Genomic DNA, 15,250 nt, shown 5'->3' with positions numbered 1-15,250 from the left:
TCCCACAAGTTCATTTTATCTTTTGTTTCTCTTGCCTTTGGAGATGTGTCATGAAAAAAGTTGCTGTGGCCGATGTCATAGAGGTTGCTGCCTATGCTCTCCTCTAGGATTTTGATGGATTCCTGTCTCACATTGACGTCTTTCATCCATTTGGAGTTTATCTTTGTGTATGGTGTGAGAGAGTGGTCAAGTTTCACCTTAACTATCTGTTTAATCCAGCCCCTTGGATGACATTTTATTTTATTTCAGGAATGTTTAAGAACTCTTTTTTTTTTTAAGATTTTATTTATTTATTTGTCAGAGAGAGTGAGCACAAGCAGGGGGAGCGGCAGGCAGAGCAGGCAGAGGGAGAAGCAGGCTCCCCACTGAGCAAGGAGCCCACGGCAGGACTCGATCCCAGAACCCTGGGATCACCACGGGAGCTGAAGGCAGACGCCTAACCGACTGAGCCACCCAGGCGCCCCTAAGGACTCTTCTAAATACCAAGCTGACTCTAAACCACCTTTGCACTAAGAACATGGTCCTTTCGAACCACTACATCATCTTTAAAAGTGTAATATCCTTTTAATTTTCCTAGCGTGTGGCCTGGTTTGAAGTATAGATCGGTTCATTGGAGACTTCCACCCCCATGGCTTTCTCAGACCTCCGTTTTCCATGAGGAGCAGGCAGGCTTTTCGCCAGGGCTATTGCACCAGAGATGTGTGTTCTTTACTGCTGGGGAGAATGCCAAAAGTAATAACATCAGGCCCACGGTTCCCAAACCCTGCATTCGGATGCCCTGGGGGCAGCATGGTATATTTTGAATTTTCAAGGGAACGGCAATTCTAGACATCTGTCAGACACCGTGCAAATTGCTAAACGAGGTAGTTCGCAGTTTCAACATCACATTACAACATGTTCCTTTCAGTGATGTCACGTCTTTGCAAAGCTGGGGTTTTGGTGGTGGTTGCGCTAAAAATTAAGCAAGTTCCCTGTGAAAATCAGTGTGGAACAGGAAACGAGGGCGATGGTGTCCTATCCGATCCCAAGGTTCGGGTATTTGTGCAGAGCCCAACAAGCACACACGTATCGCATTAATAAGTTAATTGTAGTTATTTTAAAGGAAGTAAAAACATGATGCATATTTTTTTCAATTACCAAGTTGTTAGAACATAAGTACTCGTAAGCTGTTTCGCTCTAAGTGCTTAATAAATGAAACTGCTCAGTATTTCTTTTGGCCTAGAAATGCCGTGAAATAACTCCTAAGATGGAAGCCATGAACCCAAGAAAGTCTGGGAACTTCTCCATTAGGTTAGAGCAACTCCCACTTACCTCTTTCAGGCTTTTGATGCTGACCTCAGGAATTAATTCTGAGCTACGCTGTAAGCATGGCTTGACATTAATGACATACACACAGAACCTATACTTAGTCCTGCCTCGAGAGTCTGGGAGCTGCAAGAAAAATTTACTGGGAGGGAAAACAGAGATGCAGCCCGTCCCTCTTCACCCCATCTAACTAGATTCTTAAAGAGCGAATGCGGCTCTGGAATGAGCTGGATGCACGCCTTCCTGTTATAAAAACAGAAAAACAAGCATCCATTTGTGGGCCAGGGTTACGGTTTAATATCTCAAGCTGGGAGTGGCCTGAATCTCCAGCTGGCCCTGCGAGCTGATTCCTGCCAGAAAGACCACAGAGCAAGTGCTCTGAAGCTACAGTTATTATCGTTGGTAGCTGTCCTCCCAGCTTTTAGCTTATTCATAAATAACCTGCTTCAGTAAATTGCCTCATCCAGTTCGTTATCTTTGTTTGAAAAAAAACAAGTTGGGCTGGGCCATCGTGCCAGGAAGGAGCATGCTCCACACTGGGCCTTCTATAAGAACGTGATGGATGTGGCCAGGGTGAGCCGCTGGTCACATTCGCCTGAAATGTTTCCTAGGCTATTGAAATTGAGCAGTGAACTTCAGTCGCTCATGGGTCTCTGTATTGGGTTGATTCCAGGCCATTTTCTGGGAAGGATCTTGGCCCCATTCTCTGTGTTCCTCTGTATGGGGAGATAGGGTTGCCTCTCTTCAAGTATTAAATACTATTCATGCTCAGCTTCCACGAGAAGGTGTTAAGATTCAATTATCTGTTGTTTGTGAGTCTCTTTTCCATAGGTACCATGAGCCTCAGGGCCGTTGCACCTGCTTTTCCTCCTGTCTAGACTCTCTGCACTCAGCTATTGCCACGACTGGGCCCTTCATACACTCTTTCCTCCTGTGTGCCAAGCACTATACTGGGTGTTCAGGGTATAGGAGGGGATGACAATAATCATAACAGTTAACATTTACTGAATGCTTGTGATGAGCCAAGTCCTCTTCCAGACCATTTACATGTAATATCTTATTTAATGCTCGATGATAATCCAATGACGTTCAATAGTAATCCAGCAAGTTGTCCACATTTGATGTGGAGTGGCTATTTTACAGCACCAAGTTACCCAATGTTTTTCTGATAGGGAAAGTGAGACACAGAGAGGTTAAGTAACTTCCATCAAGGTCACACAGCTTGTAGGTGACGGAGCTGGGATTTGAGCTTACATTCTCAAACACTGTTATATTGTCTCTATGGCAAGATGCAGAAGGCCCCTGGTCTTGTTGGCTTACGTTTTTTTGGAGGAGAGAGACCGTAAGTACATTAGCAGATAAGTAATTTCAGATAGTCAAAGATGGTAGGAACAGAAGTAATAATAATAAACCAGGGTAATTCAGTAGAGACTTCGCAGAGCGAGCAAGGAAGGATAGCTACTCTACATCAGATAGTTGGAAAGGCCTCCCCTAAGGAGTTATCTGGGCTGGGACTTGAAGAAGCAGGCCATGGGAAGGTATTCAGGAAAATTGTTCCAAGCAGAGGGACTAGCAAGTCCAGAGGCAGTGAGGCAGGGACATGTTTGGCTGAGTGTGAAAGAGAGATAAGCAGGACCCAGACCACATAGGGTCATGTTTTGTGACACAACTCCCTGGGGAGCTTCTAAAAATACTGATGCCTTGGCCCACACCCCCAGAGATCCTAAGGAAATCAGTCTAAGGTTTGGCTTGGGCAAGAGGAATTTTAAAAGGAGATGGTTGCAGTGGTCCAATGAGGTATGATGGTGGCTTGGCCAGGGGGGTGGCCCTTCGTGTGGGATTTTAAATGGCTGGAGGCTGGCATCTCTTCCACACAGCCCACTGGTGTTTTACAGGAAGCACCCACATTTTTAGCCTGGAGAGACCAAAGTCTGGGGTGCTGAGATGCAGATGGCTTGGGAGCACGTCAGCTAAGCTCTGCCTTGCTGCTCAGACACCCATCAGTCTAGTCACGCTGATGCTCTTACCAGATGTAGCAAGAGTAGTAGTGGCTGGCACAACTTTTTCCAAAGAAATCATCACCTCAGAATCTCGAATGTCCTGCCACCCAACCTTGTTATACCAGTGTGGGTGAGTCTACCCGTTCTTGGCCACAGTGTTCTCTGTCACAGCTTACTTTGTAAGGTGTGGTACCTTTGTCTTCTTGCTTCAGCTGTCACTGAAACAGTGCACTTGTCAGGGTTGTCCAAAGAAACAGAAGCCATAGGAAGTGTATAGAGAGAGATAAAGAGATTTATTTTAAGAAATTGGCTCACATGATTATCGGGGGCCAGGCAAGTCCCAAATCTGCAGAGTAGGCTGGTAGGCTGAAGATGCTGAATTTTGATCTATTCAGGTTTCAACTGATTGGATGAGACCCACTCAGATTATGGAGGGCAATCTGCTTTACTCAAAAGTCCAATGATTTAAATGCAAATCTCAACCAAACCCCCTCACAGAAACATCCAGAATACTATTTGACCAAATATCTGAGTACCATGATCCAACCAATTTGACACATAAAATTAATCATCACAGACAAGAAGAGACTCATTTTACATCCTCTTACACTACTATATTCACAGAATATTTCCAGAAGAGTACAAAGAAATCTTTTCACCAGGGGGCTTGGGGTTTAGAGTAAAAGACATACTTATTTTTTTCCCAGATTTTGTTTTTATATTTTTTACTATTCTTTTCCTTTTTCCTTTTTCTTTTTTTGCTATGTGTGTATGAATTCATTTTTCACATAAAAAATAAACTATAACAAATGGATCAAAGTGATCACTCACTGGGTTGCATTTATTGGCCATCTGCAAAACTGCTTTCTTCAAATCTTAACAAGATGACACGAGGGACGCCTGGGGAGCTCAGTCGGTTAAGTGTCTGCCTTTGACTCAGGTCATGATCCCAAGGTCTTGGGATTGAGCCCTGCATCAGGCTTCCTGCTCAGCAGGGAGCCTGCTTCTCCCTCTCCCTCTGCCTGCTGCTCCTCCTGCTTGTGCTCTCTCTCTTTCTCTGTCAAATAAATAAATAAAATCTAAATATAAAAAAAGGAAATGACATGAATACATGAGCCTACACTAAAGGGTATTATAAGAAACATCAAACATCAGAGAGCGTTGTTGACATTTGTTACTCATCAGTGTCCTCTATAAGAGGAGCTCAGGAGCTGTCACATGGATTTTAATTCCAAGAATGGTTGTGGGGCACCTGAGTGGCTCAGTTGGTTAAGTGTCTGACTCTTGATTTTGGCTCAAGTCATGATCTCAGTGTTGTGAGATTGAGCCCCGCATCAGGCTCCATGCTCAGCAGGGAGTCTACTTGAGATTCTTTCTCTCTTCCTCTCCCTCTGCCCCTCTCCCATCGATCGTGCACATGTACGCTCTCTCTCTCAAAAGAAGAAAGAAAGAAAGAAAGAAAGAAAGAAAGAAAGAAAGAAAGAAAGAAAGAAAGAAAAGAATGATTGTAATTCTCTTAGGCACCTGGTTGCATTTCCTCTTAGGGAGACTGAATTGTGTTACTGACCAAATTTCCTGCAATGAACACAACCAAATGGGGTCACACCCCTAGCCAGATATTACCATATGGGTTTTTAACCTCATTTGAAGCACAGTTTTACATTCTCACTCTTATTTGTCTTTCTCTTTTAGTCCTGCTTTTTTTTTAACCTTTTATTATGGAAATTTTCAAATATACACAGCAGAAGAGAAAACAGTAAAATGTATCCCCATGTACCAATCACCCAACTTCAGCCATTATTCACTGATGGTCAGTTTTGTTCTACATACCCCTCCACACTTCCCCTCAAACACCATTGGATACTTTTTCATTTTTTAAGACGAAATATCATTCTCATTCTATAAAATTCATCCTTCTAAAGTGTACAATTCAGTGATTTTTAAGTATATTCACAAGGTGAAGCCATCACCATTACATAATTCCAAGATATGTTTTCCACCCTCTACCCAGCAGAAGTCATTCCCCATTCTCCTTTCACCTAAGCTCCTGGCAACCTCTCATCTACTTTCTGTCTCTGGATCCCCAGATTATTTTAAAGCAAATCTCAGATATCACATAATTTCACCTATAAATATTTCAGTATGTATTTGTAATACATAAGGACTCCTTTTCTTTCCTTTAACATAAACAAATACCATTATGATACAAAAAAATTAATAATAATTCTTTAATATCATCTAATACATAGTCAGTGTTCAATAGTCTCCTGTTAATTGGTTTATTCTCTTTGTATCCAAACAAAGGCCTTCACACCTGACGTGAGTGTGGTATGACATGAGTCTCTTTTGATCTATAACAGTTCCTTTTCCTGTGGTTGGTTGGTTTGTCACTTATTTGTTAGAAGGGGGGAAAGGTCATTTCCCTGTAGAATTTTCTACAGCCTGAATTTGCCTGATTACAGATCCATGGTGTTCTCTTATTGCCTGTACGTCCTATAAACTGGTGGTTGAATATAGAGACTTGACGTGATTCAGGTTCTGGGTTTTGGCAAGAATAATTTCCAGTTGGTAGTGGGTGCTTCCCTTGCACATCTGTAGACACAGTCATGTCTGACTGTCTTTTGAGATTTAAGACTGATCTGTGAGTTCAGGTGTTGTCTGCCTGACCCACACATTCGGAAGTTCCCCATTAGCCTTTCCCACGGGTCTTACATTCATCACTGTTGCCTAGATCCATTATTGCACTAGGGAGATCATTGCAGGAGGATGATGTCCTAGTTCTCTTACTCCTTCTGCATTAATTAGTTGCAGTTGATCTAAAAAGAACTTTCCTCATCAATTTGGGTGATTATACAGGAGGTAGATATTGTAGCTAGATGAATAATTAAGTAAATAACTGTATAAAAAGTGTTTATTGATGGTTCAATGTCAACAAAAAATCACAATTATTTAATTAAAGAGAACCAACTTTCACTGAGTATCTACTAGGTGCCAGACACCATGCTAAGTAGGTCCTTTGACATTCATTATAATTTCATTTAAAAATCATAATAATCATGGCACCTGGGTGGCTCAGTTGATTAAGCACCCAACTCTTGATTTCGGCTCAGGTCATGATCTCAGGGTCCTGAGATTGAGCCCCACGGTCAGGCTCCATGCTCAGCGGGGAGTCTGCTTGAGATTCTCTCTTTCCCTCTACCTTGCCCCTCCCCCCCACTCACTTGTACACATGCTCTCTCTCCCTCTCTCTAAAATAAATAAGTAAATAAATCAATAAATAAAATATTTTTTAAGAATCATAATAATCCTACACGGCAGTTGTTATCTCATGTAACAGATAAGGAAACTAAAACCCAGAGAAGTGACTTAAATCGGGTCAAACAGCTGGAATTAAGTATGGGAAGGGGGCACCAAAATCATGATTGGTACAGAGCTGATAGGGGTAGTTAACAGGTTAGATGACAGAGTCAATATTGGAAGATGAAGGGACAGATGAAAACATGAGAGCTTTAACATTTAACATTTAACATTAACAGGGGGAAGTGTAAAGTCCTGCTCTGGGACTGAATGCACTCAAGGTCATGCTCGGAGAGATGTGAATTGTCAGGATCTTGTGTTTCAAAATGACCTAGAGGCATTAGCTTAGAACAAGCTCCATATGGATCTTAGAAAAACTACCATTGTATTAAGCCACATTAATAGGAGCAAGTAATGAATAGGCTCAAAGCTCCATTTGGATTAAAATCATAAATCTCTTTTTCCCTATTGCATCCCCGGCCTCCAGCATAGTATCTGGAAAAACAGTCAGTAATTATCTGGGTATAATGAGCACTCGGTACATACCTGGCAACACTTAGATATATTTATTCAATCATTAACCAAATCTTTTGGGTCCTTGTTGCTCCTTGAGTGCTGTTATCGGTGCTTGAAATCCAGCAGTGGTCTTGCAGAGCCTCCGTTCTAGTAGAGTGGTAGGGAAGAGAGATGATAATGGTGTGAAGTGGGGGTGGGGGAATTGCCATGGAGAAAAATTAAGTGGGGTACGGTGGGTGAGGAGTGCCGGGTCGGAAGAGTCTGGCACATCTGGGGATCAGGGAAGACCACTCTGAGCAGAGACCTCAATGACGTGAGGGTGTGGGCCTTGCAAGCAAGGAACAGTGAGTGCAAAGGCTCTGAAGCAGGAGTCTGCCAGATGTAGTCCATGTAGAGGGAGGCGACAGTCTTCTCCAATCTCGGCTGGTAAACCCACATCTGGAGCCGGGTGTGATTCCTGGCACCACGTAGTTTAGGAGATTGTCATATGCATTTCAAGGTAGTAAAGGGTCTGGAACCTGCTCATGCTAGGGTGGGGTTAAAGAACAGAGTGACTTAGGTGTACCTGGCTGGCTCTCCTCGAGTTCGTGAAGAGCAGACACAAGGCTGAGGGCAGAGAATTCCCTTGAGTGATCGGTAACTGGGACCATTCATTCACTCTGAGTGTAATATACAGCAGAACAAGTTTCCCAAAGGGCAGTTAACTTCCTTGCCCAGTAGTGAGCCCCCTGTTCTCGGAGGTGTTCAAGCAAATGCAGACAATCTACCAAAGATGGAGCAGATGACTCTCCCATCTCAGGCTGGAATAGGAGACCTCTGAGGTGAACCCCATCAAGGAGATTCAGAACTGTACCCTGACCCCTCTCTCCCGCTTCTCTCCCTTTCTGCCCTCTCTGTCTCCATGCTCCCACCTTGCTCACCCTCAGGATGAAGCACACGCATGCACACAAACACACAAGAGCCGAGTAGAGCAGTGTAGGGGAGAGGGAGAGAAGACAAGGAAGACAGAGAAAGAGGGAAAAAAGAAGAGAAGAAACAGGGAAGGGAGAGGAGGGGAGAGGGAGGCAGGGACGTGGAAGTGAGGCTTCGGAGTCAGGGAGTCCATAATGACTCCATTGCAGGTCCCCAGAGCAGCAAATGGGTAATCTTGAATCACAGCTCATTTAGGGCTTCCTGTTTTCAGCTTGTCTCTGTGAACATTTGGAGGGGTTTCCAGCTAGTACATAAAGCGGAGTGCCAAGACTCCCTCCCTGGGCCAGCAGCCACTTCATCCCTGTGGCTGCCCAGCCTCGGCGCCCTCTGACTCCGCCTATCCTTTTGCCTAAGGACCATGCCAGAGTCCCCTCCAGCACCCACCACACCCCGCCCCAGGCCCCTGCCCGCTTCTCCGCAATGCCTGACTTGATCGGGTTCTCACGATAGGAAGATAAACCTCTGAGAGTGCATAATCTAGCCCAAGCAGTTACAGAAAAATTCACCTTGTAAAAGACAAGTTTTCCAGAGACACATTTTCTTTGCCTTTTCCCAAATTCCTCCCATTCCCCTGCCCCCTCCCAAGTTACGAGTGGATTTTTATCCAGTCTTCTTAAATTCAATCCAGCAAACTTGTTGGGCGCCTCTGTGCCAGGCACCTGTGTTACGACTTGCGGGGGAGACGCGTTATCTAACCCCGAGAAGCTGACTGTCTAATGGGAGGAAGACAGCGGTGGAGCCAGGGCTGGAGCTGAGCTCTACGGAACCCAAATGTGCACAATTGGAAGGCCCTCTGTAAGGAAAAGACCTTAAAGTTGCCAGGGACATAGTCCAGGGCTTGTCCTGGGGTTTTAGAAGAGTCCATATACAAAAAACCGGGATTATATCCTCACTCCTGGAGAGGGCAGGATGAGCACCCCCACCCCAAACCACCCAGAAAAGGTGCACAAGGAGAGGTTGGGCTGACCACTGATTAATTAACTCATTAAACCTCTATGTCTACACTGTCTCTTTTTGCTCTCTTTTGTCTATCCTGTGATGAGATGAATGCATGCATGGTGCATTCAACAACACTTACTTAGGGCTCCTATAATAACTGGGACAAAGTCCAGCTGTGTAACAAAAGACCTAAGGTGGCTTAAATAAGTCGGGACTTCTCTCACATGCAGTGGTCTGGGAGAAAGCAGCCCAGGGCTCTCACAGAACTTCCTTGGTTTTAAGGACCCAAGCTCCTTCCATCTTGTTGAGCATGCATTCCTGGGGTGTTGCTCTTCAGCCACAAGGTCAAAGATGGTCCACACTCCAGCTAGCAGGAAGCACAAAAGCCCTCCCCTTCCCTTTAATAGTAGGCCTGGAAGTTCAGACTCCACTTCTGCTCGCAGAAGCAGAAAACATGGTCACATGGGCATACAGGTGCCAGAGAGATGGGGAAATATGATATTTATTCTGTGGGAGGTCATGTGCCCCCAGATCAGGGTGCTTCATGACTGTGGAAGAGAACGGATGTTGCGGACAGCCGGAAGTGTCCAAGTCATCCTGCTATGTATGCTGTGCTAAGAAACTGAGGTGCAGAAGATGTTCTGGTCCTTTCCAGAGCCACCCAGGGGTAAAACTGAATTAGACAAGCTGTCCCTACTAGCTTCCCCCACACCACCACCCATTCTTTCATTTTGGGAACTCTAACTCTCTCCACCGGACCCCAAATGTTGGCTGAAGATGAAACACTCTGATCATTAGAGGGGAAGTTGGAGGAATGGGAGGCAATAAAGTGAAGAAGTTGGCAGGAAAAAAGAGAACCAGAAGAGAGTAGTGGCGTAGAAACCAAGTTTCAAAAATCTCAGCAATTTCAGATGTCATGGTATGCCAAACAGGATGCCAATCAAAAGAACGCTATCAGATTTGCCAGTGAGGAGGTGACAGGTCACTTTCGCCAAATCGGTTTCAGTGGAGTGGTGGGGAGTGACATTCGAAGACAGTGGGTTTAGGGGTGAGTGGAAAATGAGGAGGTAGAGACAGAGAGCAGGGAGTACCTGGAGTATTGAAAAGCAGGAACAATTTGAGGAGAATGGAGGACCCATGATCATGTTGACCCAAAGGATAAAGAATCAACAGAGAGCAAAATACAAAAAATACGAGGCAGAAATATAGTTTGACTGCTTTAACAAAGACCATAAATAAGAGTGACTTAAACAAGATTACAGTTTCCTTCTTTCTCACGTGAAAGTCTGAACATGCACAGTTGAGGGCGGATTGGGAACTCCATGGTGTTGGGAATCAGGTTCCATCCACCTTACTACTACAGCCCTCCTCAACATGTGGTTTCCGTCCTGGGGTCCGAGATCCCAGCCAGGTGGCAGAGGGAAAAGAGACCGGGAAGATTCCCTTTGTCATCAAGATGACCATCCAGAGGTTGCTCATAGCACATCCACTCCTGTGTTCATTGACCAGATTCTGAGACTTGGCCACATCTACCTAGGAGGGAGACTGGGACAAAGCAATCTTTAGCTGAGAGACTAGATGCCCAGATAAAACTTAAGGGTCCTATTACTGAAGGACGAGGGGGCAGTGAGCAGTCAGTCTCAGAAGACCTAGAACAAAGGGCAGGTTCGGCCATGAGTGGGAGCTGGCACGCTGCCACCTGGAAGATGAAGTGGGAAAGCTGGTAAGCTTGGAAAGGGATGGCAAATAGGGAACTCTTGCTTGGTCACTTTTATTTTCTCTGCAAAGTGGAACTCAGCATCATCCCTGAGAGGCTGGGACTCTGAGAGAGCCAAGAAGAGAGAAGGTGTGCCAAGCCTCGCTCCCCATCATTGTTTCCCATCTGTTCGGGTGGAACAGCAGGCATGCACTTGTAGATACCCTGAAGATGGTTTGGAGAACAGCTGTGCTCTTGGAGTCCAGAGCTTCCTTCCCAGCTCTGTGCTTAGCTGCCATATGGCCTTGGACAGGGCAAGAAATATGTTTCTGCACCTGTTAAATGACCATAATAATGCCCACACTGCCCACATTGCAATCCTGTTTTGTGTCCCATGAGAGAGTTCTGAAGCTTCTTTGTGAGTTGTGAGTTGTGGGTGCACATCATCCTGCAGGGATGGAGTGTTCAGGGCACTGGTGAGGCTCCGAGGGAGACCGGAGAGGGCTAGGAGAGATTGTAGGACCCGACAGCCTCCCACACGAGAGGCTCAGCACCTGCCCAACCCCACCCCAGGGGATCTGGGCTCTGCGCACCTCTGGCCCAATATCAGACCCCTCCGCTGTCCAGGTGAGGGTGACAGGGGAGGGAGCAGGACTCCCAGCTGGCCACAGCCAGTGGCAGTCAGCTTGTGTTCTGTCTTGAGATCATGGTCACAGAGCCTTGGCCTTGGCCCCTGCATTTGGCCTTGGAAGTTTTCCTGGGACCTCTCCTTGACCTCAAGGCACTGCTTCATGTTCCTGGCCTCGGCCCAGTAAGCAGTGTGAGTTTCTCCCCCAGGCCTTGGGTGGAGCACAACCAGCCTTGCCCAGTGTGTATGCACATGTGCGCGTGCACACACACACTGCCTGCACACACAAGCACCACATAAAATACATGACGCATGTAACATATGACACACATATGACACACACATGCACTCCCCACCACACACATGTCCCCCCACAAACTCACATATATACAACCCACATGCACACACCCAACATATACATACACACACATATACACACACTCCCTTTTTTCCAACTGGTCTCTACCCTATGTCACATTCAACCTGGCATACAACCCACCATCCAACCAGCCATCCAACTACTTGAGGGATTTTTTTAAAATTCAATTTGCCAACATATAATACATCATTAGTTTTTGATGTAGTGTTCAATGATTCATTAGTTGCATGTAACACCCAGTGCACGAGGGATTTTTCTAAAATACAAATTCGGCTACTTTCTTGTTTAAACTCCTCCACTTCTTCCAGTGGTTTTCCAGACCCTTCACCCTAACATTCTAACCTCTTACCAAAGAGATTGAGGTCCCCCGAGGTCTGTTCCCTGACAACCCACTTCAACCATCCCTCATCCTCCAGCCTCATCGGCCAGTCTGAATCACTTGCGCACTCCCTGTCCCCATGTGGCGCCTCTGGCCTCTGCTTTGCCCATCCCACCATCCTCCAGAGAAACGCCCCTGCTGAAAATTGTCCTTATTCTTCTTAACGCTGTTCGGAGCTCACCTGTTCTATAAAGGTTCTCTTGACAACCCCAATGGAATGTTCCTGTCCTCATCTACAGGTATGCAGTGGAATGACTTGTTTCCTGTGTCTGTCTCCCCTGCTAGGCAGGTGACTTTCTAAAGGTCACTATATATATAGAACACTGGGTCCTGGCATTGGGTAGGTGCTCTGTGAACGCTGGCTGGCTGGCTGGCACTCACCCCATGATCCTCCCCACAGATCAAAGTAGAAAACCAGCATGACTACCAGGACATCACCAGCATGGTGGCTATGGCCAAAACCTATGCCACCACTGAGGCCTTCATTGACTCCAAGTACGACATCCGCATCCAGAAAATTGGATCCAACTACAAGGCTTACATGTGAGTCCCTGGGCAGGGGCTGGGTTGCTGGGAGGCAGGCTGGGAGGAGAGTGTAGGAGGAACAACGATTAGAGATGTAGGTCCAGCCCTGTGTCCTCCACCCCAGGGCAGAGACCCTTCAGCACCTCATCATTCTCCCTTTATGTCCGCTGACTGCCCTTCTTCTCTGGTCAGTACAGCTAAGTGCTGATGCTTTCTCACAGCTTATCCCAGGATAGAAATCTGTCTACCCAAAGAGAGCTGCTTCTCCCAGAGGAAGAAAGATACTTGGCATGTTTGGGGGGACTTCAAGTATGTATGAGATGTATACCGCAGAAGACCAGACTGAAAGAGAAACTAGGGGGACAAATCAAGGAGGACGTTGAATGCTTTGCTGTGGGTTTGGGGTTCTGTTCTGTTCTCTTTGGAGCAGAGAAGTGGCATGATCTGACCTGCATTTATAAAAAGCTGGCTCTGGGGCCATGGGCTGCAAAGGGGTTTCTCTGGAACTAGTAAGACCAATTAGGAGATGACATCAGATTTCTCCGGCTGCAAGCAACCGAAACCACATCTGACTGCTTTGATGGAGTTTGCAAAAGAGAATTTATTAGAAAGCCATGAAGGATCAGAAACCCTAAAAACAAACCACTCAACTGTCAATTTCAGAACTATTAGGATCCAAGGCAGCTGCAGGAATCTGGGTGACCAGAGCAACAGACAATCTTCATGGCACCCCCATTGGAAAATGAATCTGCCTGAGTCATCTTCGGTGCTTAACTCAAGGTTGTGATTCCGTGGAAACTCCTGATTGATCCAACTTGGATCACAGGCTTACTGGTTAGAGAAGGGCAGAAGACCAGTATGGAGAGTTCCACCAAGATGATATGAATATGGGTGGGGTCAGCCCCCAGTGGGAATAGAGGTACTGTGACAAAGGGTCGAGGAATGAATACCAGAAAATTCAACCCTCATTCAGCCCAGGGCTGGTTCTGGCAGAGGGTGACTCACACTTGAGCTGCTTCAGTCATGAGAACGGGACTTCTTGAAAAGGTGGGAGGTCTTATCTGCTCCAAGGCCTCTCTGTGTCTCACTTTGGAATGTTGTTATTGGTTCCCCTTGAAACAAAAAGACTCCAGAGAGCTAACCAGTGCCTGGCTGCCAAACATTCCTGGAACCCTGGCCATGCGCACACCTCCCTATCCGAGGGCTGCCATGGCTGGCTTGGACAGTTGTAAATCTCTGTCTGTTCCTTATGCGCAGTGGAGCTTGCGCTGTAGGTCAGGATCAGCAAACCACCACCCATAGGCTCAATCCAGCTGCCACCTGTTTCTGTAAATAAAGTTTTATCGACCACAGCCAGACACACCCATTTGTGCATTATCTCGGGTTGCTTATGCACTACCTGGATTGCCTAAACTGGGGCTCAGCAGACTTTTTCCATAAAGGACCAGATGGGCATTTTAGGCTTTGTAGGCCCCACAGTTTTCACTGCAACTACTCCACTCTGCAATTGCCTGGGGAGCTGGAGAAGAGACAGGCAGTTGACCTCTAAGGAAAGATTCCCAGGAAAGGGATAGAGCCAGTTCTCAAGGAAGACTTCTGCCATGTCTTGCCAATTGCTCTCTTCCACCCATGAGCCAGCCCAGATCTGTCACTGCTTTCAGATGCCCTCAGGGTGATAAGATCGGCTCTTCCCTGCCCCCTCTGAGTTGGGGAACATTCCAGTGCAGCAGTCCAGTGCATTCCTGAGGTCTCCACCATCCGTCATGATATCATTTCCCTCCTCTCCTCATTGTTCGTGTTTCCACTTGACATTTGACGACACCTTGTCCCAGTTTCTCTTCTTGAAGATTAGCTCATTGCCGCATTCTTTATGCTAAGCCTTTGTGCCCTGGCAGCTCCAGTTTGTCATTAGTTATGGCTTTTCCTGGACCCTGGGTTGGCCCCTGTCCGAGGGAGGCGGGTTCGTGTCAGACCTCAATGTAGAGCATCCTCTCCGCCTCCCGACCATTCAACCTCCTTTCTGGCCCACTTCCTGCCCTACACTCATTCCTCTGTGCTTGTTTCTATTGGGGTGTCATTGTTACTCAGGCCTCTCAGCAGATGGAGCTAGGAAATACATGGGTGTACCTTAACCCATGTGTGCACACGTAACTGTAATTATTTCTATATATATCCAGCTCTCTCTAGAGCTAGAGAAGGTTCATAGTGACATCTCCGACTTCCCTCTAGTACCACATGATTCATTTCAGCCTTCCCAGATTGCTTATCTATAACTTCCCACTCCAACAGGGAAAATCCTGGCTCCTACCAGCCGCCATCCATTTACTTATTTGTTCAGTCCCAGTCCAGCTGCAGAACCATGAACTTGGAGCCCCATGGGAAAGAGCTTTACCCACTGCAGTGCAGTGCTCAGGTACAGCTCCTCTTATAGTTAGTCCGACAGCCTCCACTCTCGTCCAAGGTTACTTGGGTCCGTACCTTACCACTCACCCCCACCCTCTTCAGCAAGGAAGTCAACATCATACATTTGCAATATAGGTCGACTCCTCTATCACAGTCTACATTCTATCCTCCATTCCAGCAGCTGCATCACATTCGGGCCAAGTGACTCTTT

At 46.3% G+C, this 15,250-nt stretch overlaps 1 protein-coding gene across 2 annotated transcripts in view; it reads left to right on the top strand.

The window, feature by feature from the left end:
* Positions 1-15,250, top strand: part of SYN3 (synapsin III) — a 411,395-nt gene that overhangs the window by 373,880 nt on the left and 22,265 nt on the right. For both annotated transcript variants that reach the window (XM_008705633.1, XM_008705634.1), the window contains one exon: positions 12,512-12,654. In XM_008705633.1, coding sequence (XP_008703855.1) covers positions 12,512-12,654 — 143 coding nt within the window. The remainder of the gene's footprint in view (positions 1-12,511; positions 12,655-15,250) is intronic.

Source organism: Ursus maritimus, unplaced genomic scaffold (assembly GCF_017311325.1).
Source record: "Ursus maritimus isolate PB19 unplaced genomic scaffold, ASM1731132v1 scaffold_21, whole genome shotgun sequence".
Lineage (NCBI taxonomy): Eukaryota > Metazoa > Chordata > Mammalia > Carnivora > Ursidae > Ursus > Ursus maritimus.
The sequence above is the reverse complement of the archived record's forward strand: the minus strand, read 5'-3'. Positions and strand labels throughout refer to the sequence as shown.